Source organism: Adiantum capillus-veneris, chromosome 7 (genome assembly GCF_014529385.1).
Source record: "Adiantum capillus-veneris isolate H3 chromosome 7, ASM1452938v2, whole genome shotgun sequence".
NCBI classification, from domain to species: Eukaryota; Viridiplantae; Streptophyta; class Polypodiopsida; order Polypodiales; family Pteridaceae; genus Adiantum; species Adiantum capillus-veneris.
Window position 1 is genome coordinate 123,245,784 of NC_140937.1, and position 25,207 is coordinate 123,270,990.

At 48.8% G+C, this 25,207-nt stretch overlaps 1 protein-coding gene across 4 annotated transcripts in view; it reads left to right on the plus strand.

Annotated features, from left to right (window-relative positions):
* Positions 1-25,207, plus strand: part of LOC147454550 (acyl-coenzyme A oxidase 3, peroxisomal-like) — an 85,457-nt gene that overhangs the window by 47,550 nt on the left and 12,700 nt on the right. For 3 of the 4 annotated variants that reach the window (XM_086516463.1, XM_086516464.1, XM_086516466.1), the window contains exons 2-6: positions 14,913-15,240; positions 15,425-15,542; positions 15,650-15,757; positions 15,844-16,016; positions 16,111-16,210. In XM_086516463.1, coding sequence (XP_086372589.1) covers positions 14,913-15,240; positions 15,425-15,542; positions 15,650-15,757; positions 15,844-16,016; positions 16,111-16,210 — 827 coding nt within the window. The remainder of the gene's footprint in view (positions 1-14,912; positions 15,241-15,424; positions 15,543-15,649; positions 15,758-15,843; positions 16,017-16,110; positions 16,211-25,207) is intronic. The other variant, XM_086516465.1, reaches the window with a different exon arrangement.

The window sequence follows — 25,207 nt, forward strand, 5'->3', positions numbered from 1 at the left end:
TGGAGCAAGGTAAGAGCATGGTTCATGATGCTCAAGAGAGTAGTTGAGCAATTATATCTACTCTTTCCATACAGAATTTAGCTAGAGAAGTTTGTGCTTGAGAGTACACTAGAAGACTTCTATGCTTGATATATGTGTCGTAGCCAGGTTAGTGGGATTGTTTAATCGTCCAACGCTACAAAGAATATGTGTGATATCAAGAGATACCGCATGTATTATTGGCATGCAAGCAAGGTCGCTTGCAGTATTTCAAGGGTGGGGTGTGTCACCAGGAGGTGTGTTTTTCCTGTTGCCTTCCATAAATAAGTACTAGATATTTTTATTTATTTTTATTTTTACTTGTTTTGCCCGGAACCCTTGAAAAGGTGCAAGTGGACATTGCATGGCCAGTGTGAAACGGCTGCGGCCGAATAGGTTTCTCACATCGAGAATTGGGGTCGGTCAGTTTGGGACTGGTCGGGCCAATTAGCACTGAATTCTGATGAGTATGGAAGCCTGTGTGCGCCAAATGAAGTCCGGGCCACTTGGAAAGTCACAACTTTATAAGTCAGTGGGAACTAGGGAATTAACTCAAAGGGGCAAACTGGACACTTGGCAGGAGGAGATCACTTCTACAAGACACCTCAGCAAGGGGACGCACCCAAGAGAGAGAGAGGGCTGATTATTGATCATAAGTGACCTACAGTGTGTGTGAGTAGTGGGTACAGGTCTACAGCTCTAATGGAAAGCTTGCCTTCTCCTCTGTCTCATGTAGCGCGATGATTTGCTCCCGTGCATCTCTCTTTCCCCTTTGGCACATATGGTAATGCCCCACTATGGGCTACTCAGATGAACATGTACAGTTCTAGGAGTTTATGCGCGTTTGCCAAGGCAAGAGCCTTCTGAACAGGAACCGGATTAGCTAATTGCTAATCCCCCACAGGTACGCACAGTTCCATCCCGAAAGATTGTGAGTTTGGAGAGTTTTCTCGCGTGAAAACTCCTCCGATTCATAGGGGAACTGTCCGATTGTGTGCGGAGCCCTTGGGACACGCGTAGGCGTGTTCGCTCTGCTAAAAATGATCCGAAACAGGGAATTACAGCCTGCTGTGTTTTTTTTGCAGGTTTAGGGTTTCGCACCTAAACTGCAAGGGAACACCAAGGGAGCCTCGTGAGAGCCTTGGGATGCGTGTACAAGCTTTTGGGCACCCGGCAGTGAAAAAAGAGAATTACAGCCCGCTGAATTTCTGTGACTGCTCACCAGAAAGCTTCCAGATAGCGAGGGAATCCGCCCTAGACAGGTACTTTTGACCTACAAGGGTTTTTGCGCCGTTATGTTGCCGAAATCAGGTCAAAAACCTGCGTTTTCAGCCCTCGCCAGGTTTGAACAGCTTTGTGAAAGCTTGTGCTAAGTGGTCGGATCGTCTACCTTAATTTGAATGAAGAAATACCGAAAGGGGCGCCAGTCTTCGGGGCCTACAGGGTGTCGGTCTCGTGTGCACAATGACATTCTAGTTGCTGGACGCATCTGTGTTCTCTTTCCTTCTCAGTGCTCTGTGTAAAGTTAACAGGTAATTGAAATAGTACTTCCTTTTACGTTGTACAGGCCGGTTATAGAGGGCTTGATTTACTTCATTCCTAAGGAGGGTGGCTCCTTGGATGAGATTCGACAGTGGCTCCCCATCATCATCCTCAACTCATCCTACAAAATCCTTGCCAAGGCTTTGAGTTTGAGGATACAGCCACTTCTGGAGAGCATTATACATGGGACACATACAGGTTTTGTCAAGGAGAGTAGTATCCTTGACAACATCTTTACGTTTTGGGAGGCTTCTGTGCTCGCGCGTCTCCGTGGTGAGGATCTGGTGATACTCCTCCTCGATTTTGAGAAGGCCTAGATAGAGTTGACTGGGACTTTTTGGAGGGCAGTCTTTGCAGGATGGTCTTCTCAGATGCTTAGATCAGAGGTGTCCCAGCTCTTTACAGACGGGCACACAGTCAGGTACTTTTGTTAGGAGGTAGAGGTGATCGTTTCACGCTCACACGTTCGGTCAGACAGGGCTGCCCTCTTGCCCCCTTCCTCTTTCTGTTCCATGCTGAGGTGATGAGCAGGTTTTTGGTTTCACAGCAGGTTGGTCTATGTAGCTTAGCGCTACCTATTCGGGGAGATGAGCTACTGGATGCTGAGTTTGTAGACGACTCAACCTTGTACTTGGATGGCCAGGAGGCCAACCTTCACAGGTGTGAGCACACACACACACACACACACACACACACACACACACACACACACACACACACACACACACACACACACACACACACACACACACACAATGGAATGTTTTATTAACGTCTTCAAAAGGCCATAATGACCTATGAGACCAATTTGTTACAACATAGTGAATCTGATACCATGTCTGGGTACAAAAGAAACTAGAACAAAATACTACTGCTACAAGCTGGAACTATGTGAATGTGAAACAATGACAGAATGGGGGGTGGAGAAATGGTGAGGATCCATCCTCATCTGCATTCTGAGTGTCGAGAGAGTATAGCTCGAATACTCTGATGTAGTCTATGTCTATGCTGTGTAGCTCCTCTCCTCAGTCATGGTCGTCTGGATCTCCGTAGCTCCAATGCTCGGTCGATAAGAGTGCCAGTAGTGGTCGAGTGAGTCTGGGCCGAGCTCTGCGGTGGTGACTGCTCCTCTGGCTGTCCCATATCTAGTGAAAAGAAATCTGTAATCTGTCTCTGGGACTGTCTCTCTCTAGCTCTCCCCAGTAAAGTGTCTCTATGTCTGTGTAACTCAAGTAGATATAGCCCAAGACATTTCTGATCCTCATAACTCATGACCCTAGTAAAGGACCGAAACCCTCTCTGAATAGGCAGTGGAAACGGCCCCGTATCTCATAGTACAGTGTGCAATGACATATGTAATGTAGAGAGAGAGAGAGAGAGAGAGAGAGAGAGAGAGAGAGAGAGAGAGAGAGAGAGAGAGAGAGAGAGAGAGAGAGAGAGAGAGAGAGAGAGAGAGAGTTATTACAACGGCGTCGGGTGCGATGCCAGATCTGCTCACGGGCAAGTAAAACCTCAGTAGTGCATACATCAGCAGTGAACAATGCCTCAAAATAATCTGCAGACATATCAAGAATAACATCAGGATGCATATGAAGTGTCCCCTGAGCATCGCACAAAGTCCGGAGGGTGGTGCCAGGAGGGCGCTCTTTGTGCGCGGCGAAGAAGGCTTTATTCATTCGATCAGCTTTAGCTATCCAATGAGATACCGAAGCATGATGAGTGAACTCAGACCTAGCCTCCTGGACGCGACGAATTTCCTCTGTGAGCTCTGTCTGTCTAGCAGCGAGATAAGCATCCTGAGGCCACTCCTCAAGCAAGCGCTGTGTGGAACCAAGAGGAATGTGAAGATCAGACTCGCGTACTCTCAACTGTCGATGAATAATAGCAGTCCGATCACGGCAATAAAGACTAGACTGAGTAATGCAATGAGCAAGGAACTCGCCAGGGGGACCACAATAAGAAGCACCCGTGGACCATAAGTCACGAATCTGTTGCTGCAAAACTTCAGTGTTGAGAACACTGTCAGGGATGCGGCAGCCCCGTCTCTGTGCAGAGGATCTAGTGAAGGAGATAAACAATGAGATGGGTAAGTGATCTGAGAGGCTGGTCCCTCTCCAAATAGTAGTAAATCCACCTAGAGCAGCTGCCCAAGGGCCAATGTAAAAACGATCAAGTCGATCTAATAATCTTCCCTGCTGTCTCTGAAACCCTCACGAGTAATGAAGTGTAGCAGGGTGATGACCAAAAGAGGGTATGTGCCATGCATCAACACCTTGAATAGCTAGAAGAAATCGATCCCAAGCTGACTGCTCATCGGGAGAAATGGATGATAAAACAAGAGGTGTGATAGATCGCCAATCAGAGTCGCTTTCAACATTGTTGAAGTCGCCTCCAACAACCCAAGAGTCTACGGCAGGTAGAACAGTAGCCAAGGAAGTCCAAAAAGTAGCCCTCTCCCAGGGAGTAGTGGATGCGTAGATTGACATAAAACCAATGATAGAGTCCTGAATCCGAAGAGACACATAGACTGCTCTGCCAGCGACAAGGGTGCCATGCTGCTGAACTAAGGCCAAGTAACGTGGCCCCACTGAAATGCATACACCGCAACTCTGTCCATGAATGCCCAAAGCAGGCTCCCAAAAAGTGTGAGCGCCGGAGGGCATGAGATTACCAAAGGGAGTGGCAATCTTATGCTCCTGTACTAATAATATATCCACAGTGCCTACTACATGAGCGTGTAAATCTCTGCGAAGTAAAAGCTTGCGGGAACCTCTTACTCGAGAAGTCTGTAAACCATTAGCATTCCAAGAAACTACATGTAAATCCATAGTCTGCATGAAAGAATTGGTAAAGCATCTGACTAATTGCGCATCTTCTTGGAGGCAGCTGGGCCATCCAAGGGGTGAGCTTCAGGCGGGAGGAAAGCAACCCTCAAGCCCTCTCTAAAATATGGCGTCTCATTGCACCAACTGCGGACCTCAGCTTGTTTACATTGCATTACCGATGCTGCAGCTTTGACACCCCAAATGCGCATAGACATAGAAAGCACCACATCTGAGGATACATGAATGACCATAGGCAATGAATAGCAAGCATAAACATCACTCCATTCCATAGCACCAATACAGGAAGGGAAGTGTGGAGACAGTACATCCGGAGCGGAAGTAGACAACCATGAATGAAGTTGAGCCATAGATTGGGCATGCACAAAATGTAGAACCTGATCCTCAGACCATTCCTGAGCTGTGTGGAATGGAAGGAAAAAAGAGTGGCTGGGCTGAGAGCGACTGCCTATTAAAGAGGGAACACAACCTGGCTTGTGATGCAGAAGGTAGAGCTGCACCCGCAGTGGTCCTTTTGAGTCACCGCACATTTCGGCCCGATGAGTGCCCCAGGAAGGAGGACAAGAGCTAAGGAAACTGCGTGGGACGTAAGTATGAGCGACTAAGGGAGGGGGAGGACCAGAAGGTGGTGGGGGGGGAGCAAGGGCGAGAGGGAGAGGAGGAAAAGGGAGAGGTAATAGCGGGGGATGGTCCATCTGCATGGGAATAGGGATCTCGGGAGGAGGGGAAGGAGCGGGCGGGAGAACGGCATGAGAAGGAGGAGGAGGTAGCAGAGGTAAGTGATCCTGTGCTGAAGAAGAAGAATGGAGAGGAGAAGCAAGGGGTAATGGGGTGGTGGAAACTTGAGAGGGAGCAGGAGAGGTAACACTGGGGACTGCATTCGATGGAGGTTGTTGACAGGGACGGAATGAATGGTTACGACCCACTGTCTGCCATGCAGTCTCAGTAGGAACTGAAGCGGAGGGAGGGACATGGAGGGTCGAAGCTCGAGGAGCTCCTGCAGGCTGTCGAGGTGCTCGAGTAGTAGTAGGAGGAACCGGTTGTTGACGCTGACCACGTGGCTGAGCATGAGTGCCAGGAGCCGGCTGTTGTTGTCGCCGATGGCGTGGCAAGGTGGGGCAATCTCGTGCCAAGTGTCCCATCTCGTGACAACGTAAGCACTGCCCTGGGCGGCCGGTGACTACCATTCGGCACGAGTAGTCTCGATCGCGCACAGCCACAGTAACTGTATCTGGTAATGAAGTATCCCCAAACACGAAGACCTGAATGCGAGGTGGACCAGAGGAGAAGATGCAGGATCCTGGAACTACTGTGCCAAAATGAGCAGCAATCATCTGAAGGAGATGCTCATCAATAAAATGGAGAGGCATATCCGGGAAGGAGAGCGTCAGAGGGAATCTGGGAATAAGGTGTCGACTGTCAAACTCCTCAGTAGTAAACTCGGGATACCACCTCGTCAAGTATATCATCCTGTGATCAGAGAGTATCGGAGACCGAGCCAGGAGAGCTGAGGCAGTGGCGGGATCTGAAAGACGTACCATGAAGATGCCTCTGCCAAGAAATGTAAGCTCCGAGACCCGTCCCTGAGTAGTACTTAATGCAGTCTGACACCAATCACGTATAGAAGAGCGAGGTGGAGACTGTCCAATCATCCGGCCAACCAAGGCATGCTGTGCCAAGTGTTGTATTTTGGAGTCAATGCGTGTCAACAGGTCGCCAGTACAGTCCACGCGACAGGCAAGTGGTGATGGAGCGCCGTGTGTAGCACTCGAGACCGGCAAAGCCGCCATGAAGAATGGGGTAGACTGGTGAACTGGAAAAGAAGGACCCGAAAGGAATCTTGGACGCTTCTCTCTCTCTCTCTCTCTCTCTCTCTCTCTCTCTCTCTCTCTCTCTCTCTCTCTCTCTCTCTCTCTCTCTCTCTCTCTCTCTCTCTCGTTCTCTCTTTCTCTCTTTCTCTTGCTGGCGGTAGAAGAATGTGCACAACCGGTGTTTGGGGCTGAGGCAGTTAGGGTTTACGGGATTAGGGTTTCAAGGAATTAGGGTTTACAGGATTAGGGTTTTGAGAAATTAGGGTTTGCAGGGCGCGCACAGGCAGCAGCAAGCCAGCAACAAATTTTGCGCACAGCAAGTCAGCAGCAGAGACGCGCGTGAAATCTGACAGGCAGCAGAGCGCGTGCGTTGGTGGCTGATGTTGTGCGCGCAGGCAAGGCAGTAGCAGACGCGGCAGGGTTGCAGTTTTTGAGGAATTAGGGTTTGCAGGTCGCGCGTGACAGGCAGGGCAGGCTTCACGCGACAGACCTCTCTCTCTCTCTCTCTCTCTCTCTCTCGTTGGCCGACATCTTGTTGGCACCCTTCACACTTGCAGAGCTTCATGCTGCTATCGAGAGTCTCGATCCATCCTCCTGTCCAGGAGAGGATGGCCTCACTAGAACTTTCTTTTTGACTTATTGGGATGTATTGCATATACCACTGCTTCGCGGTTGTCAGGACATCTTTGCATCAGGATATATGCATCCGGATCTTTGCTCAGGTCTAATATCTCTTATTCCGAAAGGGGGTGATACCACTCAGCTCCGCCAGTGGAGACCTATTACCCTACTCCCTTCGGTCTATAAGATATTAGCGTTACTGATCAGCCATCGCTTGCGACCGTTCTTACTAGATATTATTCATACTTCTCAGACAGGCTTTGTCATGGATTGATGCATACTGGATAATATCTTCACTTTTTATGAGGCAGTAGAGTGGGCCAGATCATCTTGTGAACCTCTCGCTTTTTTCATTCTTGACTTCGAGAAAGCATACGATCGTGTTGAGTGGGACTTTCTCGAAGGATCACTAGCCAGGATGGGTTTCCCCTCGCGATGGATAGTAGGCATTTCTGCTCTCTTCAGGACTGCCAGCAGTGCCATTACTATTGGTGGTCGTGTCAGTCGCAGTTTTGAGCTCTCTCGATCTGTACGACAGGGATGTCCTTTAGCAGAATCTGTATTTGTTTGTTGGAGAGACTATGTCAGATTTTCTTTGTGCTCAGAGTCATGCATTTCGTGGCTTGACCATGCCCGTACCTTCAGCTCCGGACCTTATCGATCAGGAGTTCGCTGATGACACTATGCTGATGTTGCACTATCTGCTAGCAGCGCTTGATGCCATGCGGGAGGCCTTGGGGGTTTTCTGCATTGCCAGTGGTGCGCGTATTAACTGGCATAAATCTTATGGGTTACTGGTTGGCAGTGATGACATACCTACTTGGGGGGTAGCTGATGGTTTCACATGGCTGTAGCCGGGCCAGACATGCAGATATCTGGGCTTTCAGGTAGGATTTGATGTTTCCTTACAGCAGCAGTTTGCACCCGTACTACAGTCTATTCGCAGAAAGCTATGTCATTGGTCTTCACGTCATCTGTCGTTGGCTGGCCGTGCATTGGTCGTCAACCAGGTCATTCTGGCTACAGTATGGTATACGGTCTCTTGTTGGATGCTACATTCTGGAGTGATAGCTCAGCTCCGCAGATTAGTGCGGAACTTTTTATGGAGTGGCACAGATGGGACTACTGATACTCGTGCTTGAGTTCGCTGGTCCACGATTATTCGACCTAGGTCAGAGGGAGGCCTTGGCATTATTGATCCAGAATTACAGAGTCGCGCCCTTCTTACCAAGCTTATTGTTCGGGGTCTTTTTTCCGGCCAAGAACCTTGGAAGATGCTTCTTCAGGCCGCTCTTTGCACAGCAACTCCACGCCTCGGCACTAGAGATGGTCATACTTGGCATACAGGGTTTCGTTTTCTATTTACGGATGCCCCCTTGACCACCCGCACTCTCTCACCCTTCATCCGATCACTCCTTCAGATTTGGGTTTCCATGCGACGAGCTCTCATACGCTCACCTCCCTCATGTCGTGAGGAGATTGAGCGCCAGCCTCTCATTTGGAATGATGCAGTTCTTGATTCTTCGGTTAACCCACCTCGTTAGCTTGGAGAGAGGACTCACATTGACTGGGCTCTTGGGACACTAGCCCTGCTGCCTCTATGCGGTTGTTTCATGAGACGCGTATGTTGGATGCAGATTTCATAGCAGAACATTATGACATTGGTCCCGGGGTGACAGATAGACTTCTTGAGATTGACACCTCCGTTCCTTCACAGTGGGATGCAGTCATGCGAGGCACGGTTCAGATGCCTCCACATAGTGGCTGGGAAGGTCTCTTTGCTCAGAGCACTCTCTTATTAGTTCGTTTCGACACCATGCTGTTCACAGTTGATTCAGACTCCTCTCAGGGGATTCATGCTAGATTGACATATGCTACCACCTCTCCGCACCTTGTCTACCCTGGCGCTCGATGGGAGGCCATACGAGTAGTTGGCTCTCGCGGGAAGCGTCGTTGTGTTGACCCTCGTTTCGCATCCGCTGATGCCGCTCTTTGGAGGCTTTGGGTGTGGGAGGGTCGTGCCTTATCACAGCTTTATTGGGACCCAGGAGAGTGGCACTGGCCTCACTCTAACCCCACCAGTGCACATGTATCATTTTTTGAGTACACTGTCAGAATTGGAAGATTCGCATTGATGAGACAGCACCCAAAGCAGCCCACTTGTATGCGTTTCTGGTTACATTCAGGTCTCTCCCATGCCTATCTACAACAGTTTTGGTCAGCCATCTGGGATTTACATGCGGCTCGTCGTAATTCTTTTTTCATGTGGATGATTGCACATGCAGGACTTCCAGTTGGGACTTGGCTTGCTACTATGGGTCATGATCCGTTATGCGCTCGATGTCCTTCGCGACTACATGAGTCACCTGCACACTGTCTTTGGTCATGCTCCTCTTCTCATATAGTGTGGCTACCAGTTTGCTTTTTACTTAGCAGAGCAGGTGTTCAGGATGGATTTCTCACTTGGGGCTTTGTCTCATGGTTGATGCCGATGCCTGGACCGCATCTTTTCTACGAGGGCTTAGACACAGATCCAGCTCTTATGCTTACCTCGTCTGGTTATCGGCGAGGGGCTTTGGCTATGTTACCACAGATCACATGGCAGGGGGATCCTCAGACACGTGATGAAGTTTTTTCAGTCATCACTAGCATTACACTATGGAATATTTGGAGAGCTCGTTGTCTTCACATTCTCAGTGCGGCTCCACAGCTCCTTCAGGATACCCTTACTGCCATTTGGCTGGACATCATTCACACCCTGATTTGGTAGTGGGATTCTTCCTCAGGTACATCTAGAGTAGCCGAGGTTCGACGATTTGCCTTTCTTCGGCGTTGGGCCCGAGCTCCACTCTTTTTCACACTTACAGGTGGTCAGATTATCTGGCATTATGCCCCCCCTCAGTGGTTTCTCCTCCACTCATCACACCGACCACCATGAGATTGTACTAGTCGAGTTGTCACTCTAGTGGCTATCATCCTTACATTCAGCTTGTACACCCCACGTGAGAGGCTATTTTGGCATCTGTTGGGGATTTTATTGTACTCAGTAATATACAGCCCTGATTTTTCCAAAAAAAAAAAAAAAAAAGAGAGAAGAGTTATGGTGTGTCCATTCTTGGCTAGCTACAATTGGATACATGCATGCAATAGTGTATGTGTGGTGAAGTACAGATTCAGTGTAGAGCTACCTTTATGAGAGACATGCTTTGTCTCTTAAGCCCCAACTAGAATAGTAATCTTCTATTGCAAAACATTGTTATCACTAAAAGTGGAAAGTACTTTCTCTAAACTTGGTTGCCCAAGCATAAATAGATTAGTCATTCACGGTGGAATGCTTTAATGCTAAAGGCAAAACCAAAACACCATTGCGTGAAGACCCAAAAACTCGTCTATTGAAATGCCATGTAGTGTATGTATGCTCTTATCTTGTGTGCTTGCCAACCAAGAATAGGAATCGAGTGAATATTTCATATCTATGTCTCAACAATGCCTCCATCCTAACAAGCACTTGTGGTGAAAGATTTGTTGCTTATCATTCTAGACATTATGCTCACAAGATGGTCCTCTAGATTAATACATTCATCAAGGTCTTCACATCTACCTCCTTTGATATAGACTAAGAGCCGTTTTCTTGTGTGGGTACCACAAGGGTAAAAAAAGGCCACAACTTAGTGTGTGGCTCATGGAATTGAACCTAGTGTCACAACCTCTCTAGGAACCTTATTGTCATGAAAGACGTGCATGACCACACTGATTTTTACCTATTTACAATCGTGCTGCAACACACACCACTCTCTCTCTCTCTCTCTCTCTCTCTCTCTCTCTCTCTCTCTCTCACACACACACACACACACACACACACACACACACACACACACACACACACACGGGCTTTGGGGGGAACGCACATCTCGAACACTGGCACCACACACTTGGAATCGAGAAAAGAGAAGAAGGTGGGAAAGAGGAAGAAACTGCAACTAATTCGGATAACTTTGGCTTGCTTCAATTATGACAAAATCACGTGCTACAACAATCCATGAACACTCACTACAATCCGGCTCGGCATGAAAGGATCAAGCAACAAGAAAATTGGGGCAATTTCTAGTTTCACCATCGTGCAACTCTCCTCGCTGAGAGTGCGACAAAAAACCTCCTCGAAGGCACCTCCGCTGGCTCCAAAATGATCCAAACACTTCTTCTTCTCCACTGTCGGGAGCTCCTTCTCGAGCTCCGAAAACCACCTTGAGAGCTCCCTACGTCTTCCCCCAAGAAGAAGCCCGCCCACTGGCAAAAAATCGGTCCCTTATTGGGCGTGTGCATCCTTATTTTAGTTCATCTTCTATTTTTGGACCTTGCATGCATGTGAGGCCATGCTTGGCTGCTATTCTTAGCCTTTGCTTGATCTCCACGTGACCACATGATCCTTCTCTTAATCGGGGCACCGACGACGTCGTTAGTGCTCCCTATTCTCTCTCTCAAAAGAGGTTGGCATGAGAACGCCCATTTGAGTGCCACATCAACAACTGAACTCAGCCGACGGACGACATTGCTGCCACCAACACCCACCAAGGCCAGTGGAAACAGTGCCACTGTGTCGCCTTCCAATAAAACCACCACCCAACGCCTCCTCGCACAGATCATGCCTGAAGACACCATGGTCAGCTCGCCAATATCCACGCCTTAGATGCCTAATGAAGCCTCTTACTTCAATATATAGAGTGTGAGCGTATGCCTTCAAACGATGCATGTGGGTTATAAGGCAGACACGTGGCGGCCCTACAGGAAAGCACCTCTCCAAGGCCCTCAAAGGCAACCTCTTAAAACTTCAAAGAAAATAAAATTCTCTCCTTCCCCTTCAATTGCTTGCTAGTTGTTTCTCAGAGCTCCGATTCTCGGACCATAAAGTGCCACGTCCTCTTTCTACAACTGCCCAATCCGGTACGGATCTGCAAACACCTTGAACTTTCGATCGCAATATCTTGCACACCGTGGCTCCGTTTGATGAGCTACTTATTACAGATGATGTTACTGACCATAATCCGCAGCATTTCATGACTCCTAGAGAATAAGGCTTTTTTTGAGTTATATCGTGTTGTTGACCCACGGTCAAGAGAAACAAATCTTGGATCCTTCTTTTGCAAGTGATCTTTATGGCTTATGCCCTGTAAGATAGATCGATGAAGACGGGAGTGCGCCCGATGCGCAATGAAGTAAGGGTGGGAGTGGCTAATAAGTCCGGGCTCGCGGCCGCGAAGGTTCTTTAAAAGGGACACGAAGGTTCTTAAAAAAAAAAACTTGGAAGCGCCGGTTTGCTCTATCTGCTCTTTTATAGGACCAGTATGCTTTCAGAAAAGCATATGCATGAAGCTCTGATACCACTGTAACAAGGACGGGCACCACCTGCCAACGGAAAAGTACAGACTAAATAACTTTAAGCACTTCAAATAACACTGAATTGAAAGAGATGCACGACACGAGACGGGGAGTGGTGGAGTTTCACCCCTAGAGAGCATTGGCCCCAAACGTTGGTGCCCCTTTTGGTATTTCTTTATTATTGCTGATTCGCAAAGTACAGTAGCCGGGGAGCACCTCCTTTGCAATCTGCGCATTGAAGATTGCCAGAGAGAGCCCCCAACGCTCATATTTAAAGGCCCAAAGTCTAAAAGCATTAAATACCCCAAAAAAACACCTCTCTAAAATTTCGAGATTTCCCTAAAAATTGGTCGTGAATTCTGAGATGTTCGTACAGGTACCACGTTATCATATTTTGAGGTTATAAACTTGTCTAGCTTTGTTGTGACCATTTTCGGGTGTTCTTTGACTTTTAGGGTTTTTAGGCCCCTCGGTCGTTGATCTGTGAGTTGGTCGGAATTCTTTTTGTTTCTTCTTCTTCTTCTAGTTTTAGGCCCCTCGGCCGGGATCTATTCCATTAGTCGGATCTTTGTGGGAACTCTTCTTAAAAGTTAGGCTACTCGGCAAGACTTTATAAGTTGGTAAAACATCTTTTGTTGCTTTTGCTTCTTCTTGTTTGGGCTTAGGCTCCTTGGCTGAGATTTGCAGGTTGGCTCCATTCTTTAGTGGCTTGACACGTCAGCAATTTTTGACAAATGTGCCTCGTGGACAAGCTATTGCTACAATCTAGCATCAGTCTTAGTTTAGCTTAGGATCTAGCCTGGCACTCTGTGAGCCTCTAGCAGGACGTGCATGTCCAGGCAGGTCATAGTTGCATACCCTCTCTTGCACAATATAGTCAGCTCAGCATATAAGCATATGAACAATCACTTAAACCACTTAATAATAATAGGAGGTCGTGGGGGCCCAAAACTGACACTGCTCGACCTAGCATTAAACTCCTATATAAGTGACCTGCGGGTCACCTCCCATGGAAGTCAAGTCAGAACCCACAGTTCCAGGACCAAAGTACCTGTAATACCCAACGTTTTCAGCACCTCATCGCCAACGTTTCTGCCCAAGTATTGCTAGCAATTTCAGCCCTCAGCATCAGCGTTTTTCAGCCCAAGACAGCATATCAGCCTGCGTTTTCAGATTTAGCACTCAGATCAGCCAGCGTTATCAGTTTTCAGCCTATCGTCGACATCGGCATTAGCAAATCAGCCCATAGCCTCATCGTCGTTTGCAGATCCCATAAGTCCCATTAGCATTTTTGCATTTCAGTCCTTAGCCTCGTAGAACCAAGCATCTACATCAAGTTCTTAGTAGCATCTCAACATTTAGGACCATTCTATTAGCATTTGTGCAAGTAAATAAAGCAAGTTCTTGATGTGGCAACAAGCAAGGGGGCCCTTGCGGGTGGTTGGGACCCGACATGCAATTTCGTTTCTCTTTTCTCTCTTTGTGCCTCTCTCCAACTAAATCCTTAAACACTTGTGCTGCACCTGACACTATAACTTCAGTGATGATAGTCACTCAGGAATCAATACCCAGATCACTATACTGTTGTATGCTTTTGTGTGTGTGTGTGTGTGTGTGTGTGTGGGTGCATGCATTTATGTGTGTGTGTGTGTGTGTGAGCATATATTGGTACCTAGTTCTACACTCACTCTTAGACATTAACGATGTTAATGGGGATTTCGAGTATTTAGTCAATACTATGCATGATGGAGCTGGTGGTGTATTGTCTTATGGGTGATTACCTTGAGTCTAAACCTTGCACTTTGCTTTAATGATGAATCTGCGCTTATCTTGGATTCATCTAGGTATATGCTGTTGGCTGTGATTTTTGACACCATCTCTTGGGAGGAAGGTGGGTCATCAAGCTATCGAGCTCTTAGATTGGTTCTACAGGCTCCATCAAATACTTTCATTGTGTGCGGTGTACATGGTTCTCTTTATTGCGTGTGTACCCCCTTTGTGGTTCTTTACTTATCCAATACATGACCCTTTTTTGTGTCACGTGAGTGGATGTACATTTTCTCTCCTCCTCTTCACATGTCCATTGTTTTTTACCTTAAAAGCCGACATCAGACATCAGTTACAATCTCTACTTCAATTTTCCTCAACTGAAAATCTTGCTACTCGTTCCACTCCAGCTGCTTGACCATTAGTTTGCCCCAATCTTCACATGTAGTCTGCCTTTTTGAAGGTTCTTTGTCTTTCTGACTATTCAAAGATGTGCATCTCGTCCTCAATATGTTAGGGCTTGCATGAAATGTCACAACTTGTAAGTAATTATGATCATAATTGTTCTAACATTTATGCCTTTTGGTCTGTTTGGAATATAATCATTGGAAAGTAGACATTTATGCAGCTTGCATGCAAGTTACAAGTCATTGATGTTTCAATGCTTGTAACCCATTCACATTATAGCTGTATATTTTCTTGATTAGAAGGAAAGTAAGAACTCTGGCAAATAGAAACGTACAGAACATTGACTTTGGGATAATTTGTTGTGTGTGTCTGGTGTCTTGAATAGGTAAATTCTGCCATCATGTTTTTTTTTTGGTATTGAAAGGCTACTGTATGTATTTACACGTTGCATGCCATCTCTCCACTCATCGTCAATGCAAATTTGTCGCTACAAAGACTTAACAAGACTTTTACTTTGAAACATCAGGATTGCCTGGTTTTGACACATCCTACATGAGGAAAGTGTTGGATGGCCATGATATAGGAAAACGGGAAGCTATATACAATTTAATAGCCTCCAGTGAGCTTTTCCAGTTTAAGGAGGGGCTAGTGGTTCCTGATTGCAATAAGACTATGGAGGAACAGCGTGAAATGACATTGAAACGAATCAAATTTTTGCTGAAGAAGGGAGTTTTCCAAGGCTACCTCACAAGCAACAATCCTGGTCTGTTTCTTTCACGAGCTGCAGTGTTTGAGAGCTTGGGAAATTTTGACCATTCTTTAGGCGTCAAAGTCAGCCTTCAGTACAACCTGTGGTTCGTTCTCGCCAAAAACTTTGGAGTCTTCACAAGTGTGTTTGCCTTGATTTACTGTCATTCTTGAGGCTACTTGAAGGTGTACTTGTAGTCACAAAGTTTACAGCTGAGGTTCTGAATGATTTTCTTTCTCTACTGGATCGTAATCCATGCATAACATTCTCAATAGGTCTTGATGTTGCAGGGGAGGAGCAATTCAGTTTCTTGGGACAAAACGTCATCATGACAAGTGGTTGAAAGATACCGAAGAGTATGTTATAAGAGGTTGCTTTGCAATGAGCGAGCTTGGACATGGTAGCAATGTAATTCAATGACCCTTCGCTTGTAAACAGTCCCACTCCTTGGCTTGTGAAGTTTCTTGTACCATTTGTGAGTGAAAATGATTATTGAAACATGCAAATGTAATCAGGTGCGTGGGATTGAGACTGTGGCAACATATGATGTCTCCAGCGAAGAGTTTATATTGGATACTCCATGCGAATCTGCTCAAAAGTACTGGATTGGAGGGGCAGCAAATGTAAGGCTTCTCTTAGGTTTGATACATGCATAATAGGATGATCCCCCTTTTTGACTTATGCAGAGTGGTTTTTTATGGGGTTGTAGGATGCAACACATGCGGTGGTGTTTTCTCAGCTTTATGTTGATGGAAAGCATCAAGGTGTGCATGCCTTTATTGTAAATATACGAGATCAACAAGGGACTGCTGCCCCTAGAGTTAGAATAGCAGATTGTGGGCATAAATTGGGACTTAATGGTGTTGACAATGGGCGCATATGGTAATTTCAGCCTTGTAATTTTAGAGCTGACAGTTAAGATGTTCTTTTTAATGTTATATCTGCTGATTAAAATTTTCTGTTTGTGAATATGAAGGTTCGATAGGGTTTGTGTACCAAGAGAGAACCTGCTCAATGCAGTCGCTGATGTGTCACCAGATGGGAGGTATATTAGCAATATTCCTGATCTAGACAAGGTACATCTGATGCCAAGCTTGTAGTTTGTGTGAACGAATGGTTTCATTTATATGCCAGTGTGTGAACGAATGGAATTTGAAAAATGCATGGTTACTATCATGAGCACAAGGGTAGGATGAACTTATAGGTGAATCCAACCAAGCAAGGAATAAAAAGATCCCAAATAAGAATATTCCCTACTCCTTACCTTCTTGCGATGATTTCTACTACCACCTCTATTGTAGAGGGCTACAACAATCATAAGGGGAGACTCTCCCAATGAAAAAACAGCATATGTACAATGAGGCTACATCAGGAGGTGGGAGGAGGGAAGAGCCACACCGGTGGACGGTAGTGCCATCTGAGCACACCCTGGACCATGGTGAAGCAAGGCCTAGGGCGCCAAAGTCAAAGGAAAGCCTCTCTACGCTCCCGCATGCGGTCCGAGCTGCCCTGGAGTCTCTCGAGTTGTCCCCTGAGAGTATGGATCAGCTCTAGCCAAAGATTGTCGCTGCTGATGGTACATGGCGAGCCTCAAAGATGCTGAAGCAGCGGGCCCGCCGGATGAACCAGAGTGTTAGGCCGCAGACGAGCTCCCAACACTCCTCTCTCTCACTGCACCACTCCTATGGAGTAAGCTCTGTAGCAGGCTGGAGTGTAGGTCGACGCCCCTGCATCACTATCATCCTGCTGGTGGAGGATAGCTTAAACTGTAGTGCCGGGCCCGTGAGAGTGGACCAAGCAGCTGCCCCCCAAGTGTACTGCCGTGCTGTAGAAAGAGCTGGCATCAGCTGAAGGACACGAAGCCAAACCTGCTGTGCCATAGGATAGTCCCAAAGACAAGGACACTGACTCTCCACAGGAGATGGTCACAAGCTGCGCATGTTGCCGAGAGACCACTATGTACAAGCTAGCTCCCCATTGTTGTAGCTCTATGTGCAACCAGCTACTAGAACAAAGTGACTCGCCACGGCTGTCTGGCGTCCCACCTCCTCGCCCAAAAAGCTGACAAGAACTCAGCTGTGAGACCCTCCTCTTGCAAATGAGGTGCTGCAGCAAGACGAGCCTCTCTCCGTGCTGCTAGTATGTGACGTCCCGGTCGAACAATGTACTGAAAGAAAGGTACACCTGGATGGTTGGTTGAGGCGAAAGGGTCCCTCCAAAACCACTCTCCACGATCCCACTGCACTCGTGCCAGTGGACAACTCTCCCAAGCCCACAACCTCCAGTGGCCAGTCTCAAGAGTTGTTGGATTAGGATTTGTGACACAAGTCTCCCACAGATGCCCACAACTCGGATCCTCTGAAAACAGCACTCTGCCACTTGTGGGGCCTCTACTGAAACTCGATGTAAACGGCCCTCACCCTGTAGCTCAAAAAATAGGGAGGGGACAATCTCTGAGTAAGCCCGAACTGTGATGAGGACCTCTAGTTGCGTGAAGGCCCCCATCCATTTGGGTGCGGCTGACTCGAGAGGTGTGAGCCACTCAGTTGGTACCGCCTCTGTGATGTCCTGACACATGCTCTGCACCCCTCTCATGTCCTGTAGCTGGATGCTCTGAAGCTCCTCTGACAAGCTTGAGAACTGTAGCCAGTCACCTAAAGTGCGTGCTGGACCCTCTGCCATGGGACCCCAAGAAACATGAGGCCTACTATCAACCAAGTGGCCTTTCTGAGTGCTAACCATGGGGTTCCAAACAAGGGGCTGTCTCAGGTGCTCCTCCGTGCAAGTAAGCCGGTGGTGCTCCAGGCCTCTCCGCAGTTGCTCCCAGGAGTGGAGCAGACTCACAGCAAAACGGTCCTCCAGTCTCCTGCTCAGGCCAACCTTGCGCATCTCTGTGAAAATCCATTTGGTCGAAGGTCTTCAAGGGCCTTCAGTTTGAGGTACTCTAGCACTAAGCCGTTGAAGTAAAAACTCCTTCCAGGGCTCCTCCCCTGGAAGCAATCCCTCTGACAACAAACTTCCCAAGAAGGGCTTTGCTTTGCTGTGTTGGGTCTATGATCCCCAACCCCCCCTAAGAACAAGGTAGAGTGATGACCTCCAGGCCACTTTGGCCCGGGCTATCTGAGTGTCGCGCCCTGACCAAAGGAAATTCCTGATTAGCCTCTCTACCTAGCTGATGCAGGAACTCGAAAAGATCCAATAAGATGTGATGTACCACATAGTAGCCAACAACACCTGGTTGGGCACTACAACTCTGCCTGCCAGAGAAAGTCGTGCAGAGCTCTAGTGTAACAGCTTCCTCCTGATGGACAAGAGGAGGGGTGTCACAAAAATACGGAAGCGAAAACTGACTGTTAAATGCAATTTATATAATCAAGAGACTTTGGAGAGAAAGAGAGAAAGCTTGACACATCATTGGGGACCAAAAGATGGGCTGGTCCCCCCCCATAAAGAGAATATCTTTATTACTAAGGGAGAATTCTTTACAAGCACAGGAACGGGGCGAAAGCCCGTCCTCTATTCTTTCTTGTCCTCCTCCTTCTTCTGACTGAGAGAGTAGAAGAACTGCTCTCCTGACTACTAAGAGGATCTTTCCTCTTCTGTGAGATTTTGGGAAGCTCTCGTAGATGAGAGTCCATCTTCCACAAAACTCATTGGAAGCTCTCAAAAACGAGAGTCTATCTTCCGCTAACTATGTCTCTTCGGACATGATCATTCCTACAATCAACCCACGAAGGAAACATGCAAAACACACGCATACACGCTTGCTGTAATTTTCTGCACATAACCAGAAATTGTTACCTGAGCGCGTTCCAATGCCGAAACGGAGGTCCTTTTCGCGACGGAAATGCTCCAAAATTTGTGTGTGTGCATAGTAGGTAGAGAGGAATAGTTTCCTACTAAAGCTTTGCTGAAATTCACCCTAATACAGGTGATTAGGGGCTGAAAACAGAGAATTTGCAGCAGCTAGTAGAGAGAGAAAAAGAGTTTTCTACTACTTTATGCGATGAAACTTCTCCCACCATAGTTACCCGGAACGCGGAACGGGAACGGCGACGGGATCCCCGCGGAACGGGGGAATGGCTAGGGGTCCGGAACGGGAACGGCGCGGAACGGGAGGTATAAAAAACACCCAAATAGTGCAATTTTTTAGCTCCTTGTGTTTAAATACAAGGAGTATTAGAGTGCTTTGACTCTAATACTCACAAAAAACTCGTTTTGAAGACCATTCAACCTTGCTATGACTAGATGATGAGAGAGAGAGAGAGAGAGAGAGAGAGAGAGAGAGAGAGAGAGGGAGAGACTCGAGAGAGTGAGAGGGAGAGGGAGAGATTTGAGAGAGTGGGAGGGAGAGGAAGAGAGCTTGAAGGCTTGAAGCCTTGAGCCTTGAGAGAGTGAGTCTTGAGAGAGAGAGATCTTGAGAGTGTGAGAGGGAGAGAGCTTGAGCCTTGAGGATTAGCTTGTGGAGAGAAAGGGGGAGGGGGGTGCATTTTATGAGTCCTTGAGGCCTTGCACACTTCAAACAGAAGCCCAAACATTTACTTCAATTTTTTCAAATTTTGCCAAATTTGTTTGTAGCCGTTGGCCGTTTCAGGGGCATTCCGGAACGTTCCGGAACGGCCGTTCCGGTTTGCACTGGCCACCCGAAACGTCAGACGTTCCGGGACGTTTCGGAACGTTCGGGAAGGGAACTGCCCCCCGGAACGCCGGAACGGAGGCTAGGGGGCGTTCTCCAGTAACTCTGTCTCCCACAGCTGCCTATGACCATGAGAGGCCTTGTTCTAGGTGATGGGTGCACAGAGGCTCCACATACACCACAAGGTGCTGCTCTCAAGCTTCAATGGAGAGCTTCACTGCGTAGAGGACGTTCAACTTAGGGGGGGTAGTGCACTGCCAACCTCGCAAGAGGGGGAGGGGCTGCTCTCTTATAGCCTCCCAGAAGAGGGGGCGCTAGCATGAAGAGAGGGAGTGAGAGAGAGAGAGATTGCATGGGAAAGTGTGCCAAGTGGCACACTTACTCTAAAATTTAAAAATCATTCAACTTTTGACTTAAAAATCCTATGCTAGTTAATGAAATGTGCAATTAAGTGCACAACTGCACACATAGATGCAACCAATTAAATTGTTAGCTGCTTCCCAGCGCAATGCTGTACCGACATTGCTCTGGCATTACCTGTTCGCACTTGTCCGGCCATTTGGTCCAGCGCAAATCATTTAAGAATACTTTAACTAACTTATTCTAAGGCCGAAAAATAATCAGGCCTCAGGGTTATTATTCTAAGGACCCCATCTCATTCCTGTGCTTGCACTAGCGTGCGTAATTTTTTGAGCCTGAAATCTGAGGCTACTATCTACCTCTTCATTGAAGACCCGATTTCCCAATCGCTAGGGCTTCAGGGTATTTTCTGCTAGGGTCTCCCTGAGGTGCATTGGCCCAAACTTGGGCGCACCTGTGGCCCCAGAACTGCTAAATCTATTATGATGTGCACACAACTAATTAGATAATTCTTTTCTCGTAAATAAATTAATTATTTACAAAGTGTGACTTAGTTACAAGGGGAGCAATGTGCTGCTTAGGAGACAAGTCCAAACCAACCTGACAGCCCAAGTATTGAATTGTAGGCCCTAGGGGAATCCATCTGAAATCCTCACTTGGCAGCCAATCAGGCGTAGGAGCACTACCAACCGAGAAAGCCACTGTCTTTCTCCAGTTGATCAGTGTGCCTGATGCACAACAAAAAGTCTCAAGAGCCTGCTCACACCTGTGAAGGTTGGCCTCCTTGCCCTTCAAGTACAAAGCTGAGTCATCTGCAAACTCAACATCCAGTAGCTTGTCGCCCCGATTAGGGAGCGCTAAGCCACGCAGACCAACCTGCTATGAAACCATAAATCTACGCATCGTCTCAGCATAGAATAGAAAGAGGAAGGGGGCAAGAGGGCAGCCCTGTCTGACCGAACGTGTGAATAGAAAGGATCACCTCTACCACATGACTATGCGCCCTCCAAAAAGTCCCAGTCAACTCTATCGTAGGCCTTCTCAAAATTTAGAAGAAGTATCACCAGATCCTCACCACAGAGGCGCGCGAGGGAAGCTACCTCCCAAAAAGTAAAGATGTTGTCAAGGATACTACGCTCCCTGACAAATGTGTCCCATGTATAATACTCTCTAGAAGTGGCCGAATCCTCAAACTCAGAGCCTTGGCAAGAACTTGTAGGCTGAGTTGAGGATGGTGATGGGCCACCACTGTCTAATCTCATCAAAGGAGCCACCCTCCTTGGGCATGAGGTAAATCAGGCCCTCACTCATGCTGTCAGGCATCTCTCCTGTGTGTAGGATGTACTGAAAAGCGTTGCAGAGATCTGAGCCAAGCAAGTCCCAGTACTCTAAGAAAAAGCTGGGAGTCAAACCATCCTCACCGGGATAGTTATCACGGGGAAGTGCTCTGAGGGCCACGTGGAGCTCCTCTAGCTGAAGAGGCAGCTCAAGCCTCTGGCGCATCTCCTCAGTCACAAGACAAGGCATCTATGTCCAAACCTGCTCTCTGCATGCATCCTGGCGCTTTGACTGAGGCTCTGCCGACAGCATGTCACGGTAAAAGTCAGTAGCAATTGCAGACATGTCCTCTGGCTCTGAAGCAATTGACCCGTCAAGCCTCCTGAGCTGGCTGACCCTGGCATGCGCATGTTAGGGTCCCACTGTCTCAAAGAAAGCCCCTATCACTTTGTCACCTACCTGGGTCCACTGAGATGCCTGTCGATGGAAAGCAAACTCATGGCGCCTCTCCTCTGTGTTGGCGAGCTCCTGGCGAGCCTGTTGCAACTGATCCTTCAACCAGGGACTGATTGGATGCTACTCTTGCATCAATGGATGCTGCTCTTGCATCCTCTGCAAGGAAGCAACGCCCGTCGGAGACGCTGCTTCTCTCTCGCTGCAGCCAAGCGTGCCGTAGACTCTTGAAGAAAAAGCCGACTAAGCTGAGCAAGCCCAGAGGCCACTATATTAGCAGGAGAGTCCTGCATGTCTAAGCCCTCTGTCGAAAGAGCCACCACTCGCTCTCCGAGCACAGAGTCCAGCAAGACGCTCTCAGGGATGCGTAGCATCATGCTCCTCCTCCTCTGTCTGTTTGTCACTCTGAGGATCATTGGTGCATGGTCCGAAAAAGAAGTCCGAGTCAGAATGCAAACTGTCCCACCCAAGTCACGGAAGTGGTCACTAGTGTAGAAGCGATCTATCTGAAATAGATTCACGTCTCCCACTCTGCGGTCCGAACGAGAGAAGGCAGGCTGTTGGGGGGCCTCACAAAGCTAGAATGCTGCCACACATCTGAAACCCGCAGAGTCAAACATAACCTCTCCCAAGCTGCCAACTCAACTCCATGCACTGTAGTGTGGCTACCTCCAATCCTATCAGAGGGGTCCTCCAACATGTTGAAGTCACCCCCAATGCACCATTGCTCTGCCTGCGGCAGAGACTCTACAATGTGAGACCGAAACTCTACAGGTGCACTCGCCACATTGGGCGCATAGATGTTCAGGAAACCCAAGAGGCACCCCTGAACCTGCATAGTAATGTACTGAGCCCTGCAAGGCATAATAATACCTCTGTCCACAATGGCCTGCTGCTAAGAGTCCGCAATAGTCATACATACCCCTCCCTAAATGCCACCAGGTCCAAATGGAGCTGACCAAAAAGTCTCATATCGTCCACGCAAAAGTTGACCACAACGTCTAATGCGACTCACACAGATGATGCTCCTGTAGCATAAGAAGGTCAATCTCTCCTCCCACAAGGCATCGCTAAAGCTCCTGACGCAGTCGGTCCCTCTGGCACTGAAACTGGGGCCCACCAAATCCCTGCACATTCCATGAGACGATCCTCATGGAGAGCGAGAGAGAATTGATGCTGCAGCAACTACTAACAGTGCTATCTTCGAGGCTGGCTTGGATGGGGAATAATTCGGATCCGAGCGTTCCCCTAGATAGACGTGACTGCAAAGAGTGCCTAGCCCAAGCCCAAGAAGAACGAGCCGTGCGTAAGGCAACCTCCTCTGTCCAGGAGTCCTCATGTATGTACATAGCATGGCGGGCTTTGCGTGTCAGCAAAGAAGTGAACCACAATGTGTCTACATCCTGCCGAGTCGGGAGGTGTTTTTGAAAACTTGGCCAACGGCCACAGAGTCTGAACCAAGTCTGTAACCCTTAGGTCTTCTATGTGATGAGCGAACTCGAGGGCTTGTGACTCCAACACTGAGTCTAGAGTCCACTCAGGCTGATCCCTGCAGCATAGGGGAAAAGAGAAGCCAACCGTTGAGTCCAGGGCCTCTATCCCTCTAGCTTCAAGGAACAGTACATGAACTCTGAAGCAAGCTGCCTCAAAGTCTAGTGAGGGGTCACCGAGAACCCGTGTAAAGTCGTAGGCAAAGAAATCCCAACGACGCGGAATGTCGAAGCTCGTCAGTCCGCAAGGAACTGCTGTAAAGGGGGACGTCTGCACTAAAAGGGGGGTCCGCAAGAATGGCTGGCCCTCTCTCGCCAAGCGACTCGTGGCACAAGCGCTACCAAGAGATCTCCTAGCAGGCGAGGATGGTCGTGCCCCCGGGATGGCTGCGGGGAAGGAGCGGGAGGAGATGAGGAAGCGGGGGGGTAGTGGGAGAAGGAGGAGAGGGGGGCGGGGTGGAGAGGCGGAGGGAGGAGGCGGGTGGGGGGGGGGGGGGTGGGGGTGGAGAGGAACTCGGTGGGGGGGGGGGGGAAGGGGCTGTTAGAGGTGAGACTGAGGTGGAGGGTGGAGCAGGGATCTCGTCTTGCTGAAGGAGGTCGAATCGGTTCCCCGTGGGAACCCACTGCTGCTGGACTAGAGCCTGGGTACCACTCTTGAGTGCCAGACTAGCATGGTGGTCCCTGTTGACATTGACCACGAACCTGCTGCTAGCCCTCCTTCGCTTGAGCCCCAGGCCCGGAGGGTGGGTTTGCCTGTGTACCCTGTGACTCAGTCTGCTTCTGCTGGCCAGCGCTTGAAGGCTAGGGCTGAGCCTGAGGTGTAGGTCGGGGTCTCCTCCGAGGACAAGCCTTCGTAAGATGGCCCATTTGATGACTAATAAAACACTGATTCGGGAGGCTCGAATACTTCACGCTCTGACGGAACCAACCTCCAATCACCCGAGGTAGTAGGATGATCTTCGGGAGAGTGTGGGTGTCCCGAACGAGAACACGTAATGTGGGGATGCCGGCCGCCTTGGCAACCACAGAGGCTGTGGTGCGAGATGCCTCCAGGACAATCCCAATCTCTGAGCCTATTTTGGAAAGGAGCGGAAGGTACCCCCTCCGCAAGCCGGGGAAGCAGACTGAGATGGGCAGGTCTGCCTCCTTGACAAGAACATCGGTAGCTGGGTCGAAATCGTGGCGCCACTGTCGAAAGTGTGCTCGAACTACTCGGATGGCCAGGGGGCTCATCGCAAAGACCTTGGACGCCATCTGGGGAGCCTCAAACTCTATCTGGTAGTAGCCACTTCCAAGAAACTGAACATCGAGAATCTTGCCCACCTTGGCTAGAAGGCGGGCCTGGAGAAGATCTCGTACCTCTCCTTTGCTAGGGCGGGTGCTGATGATCTTGCAGATGACGGAGGTCGCCTGGAGGCGCTCCACCTCTACTGCGAGGCTCGCTTGCTCTGTCGACGAAAGAGCAAGTCAGATGGCGGGCTTTGCAGGGTCAGGCGAGGGGGCTTCTTGAGAGTCCCTCTGAGGTGGAGCATGAGCCTCCATCTATGTATGTTGCTGCGGGAATGCGAGATGGAAGAAGTCGGCCCTCAGAGGAAAAACCCAACAAGCAATGGCAAGAGGTTAATCCCTTCGGAGCAAGTCGAGAGGCGCCTTCAGGGGGTTGATGGCCAGCGAATGGAAAAGGGGGTGGAGGAGCATGGAGCGCGAGGGGAAGGGCGAGGGGCAGCGCGCAGGCTGGCTGTGCCGCACTCAGGCAGGGCAGCGCCCAACGCTAGGAAGGAGGGGGGAGGTGCGAGCGATGGCGAGAGGGAGGGGTTGCAGGTGCGTGCGCAGGGGGGCGGTAGCAGCAGCGAGCC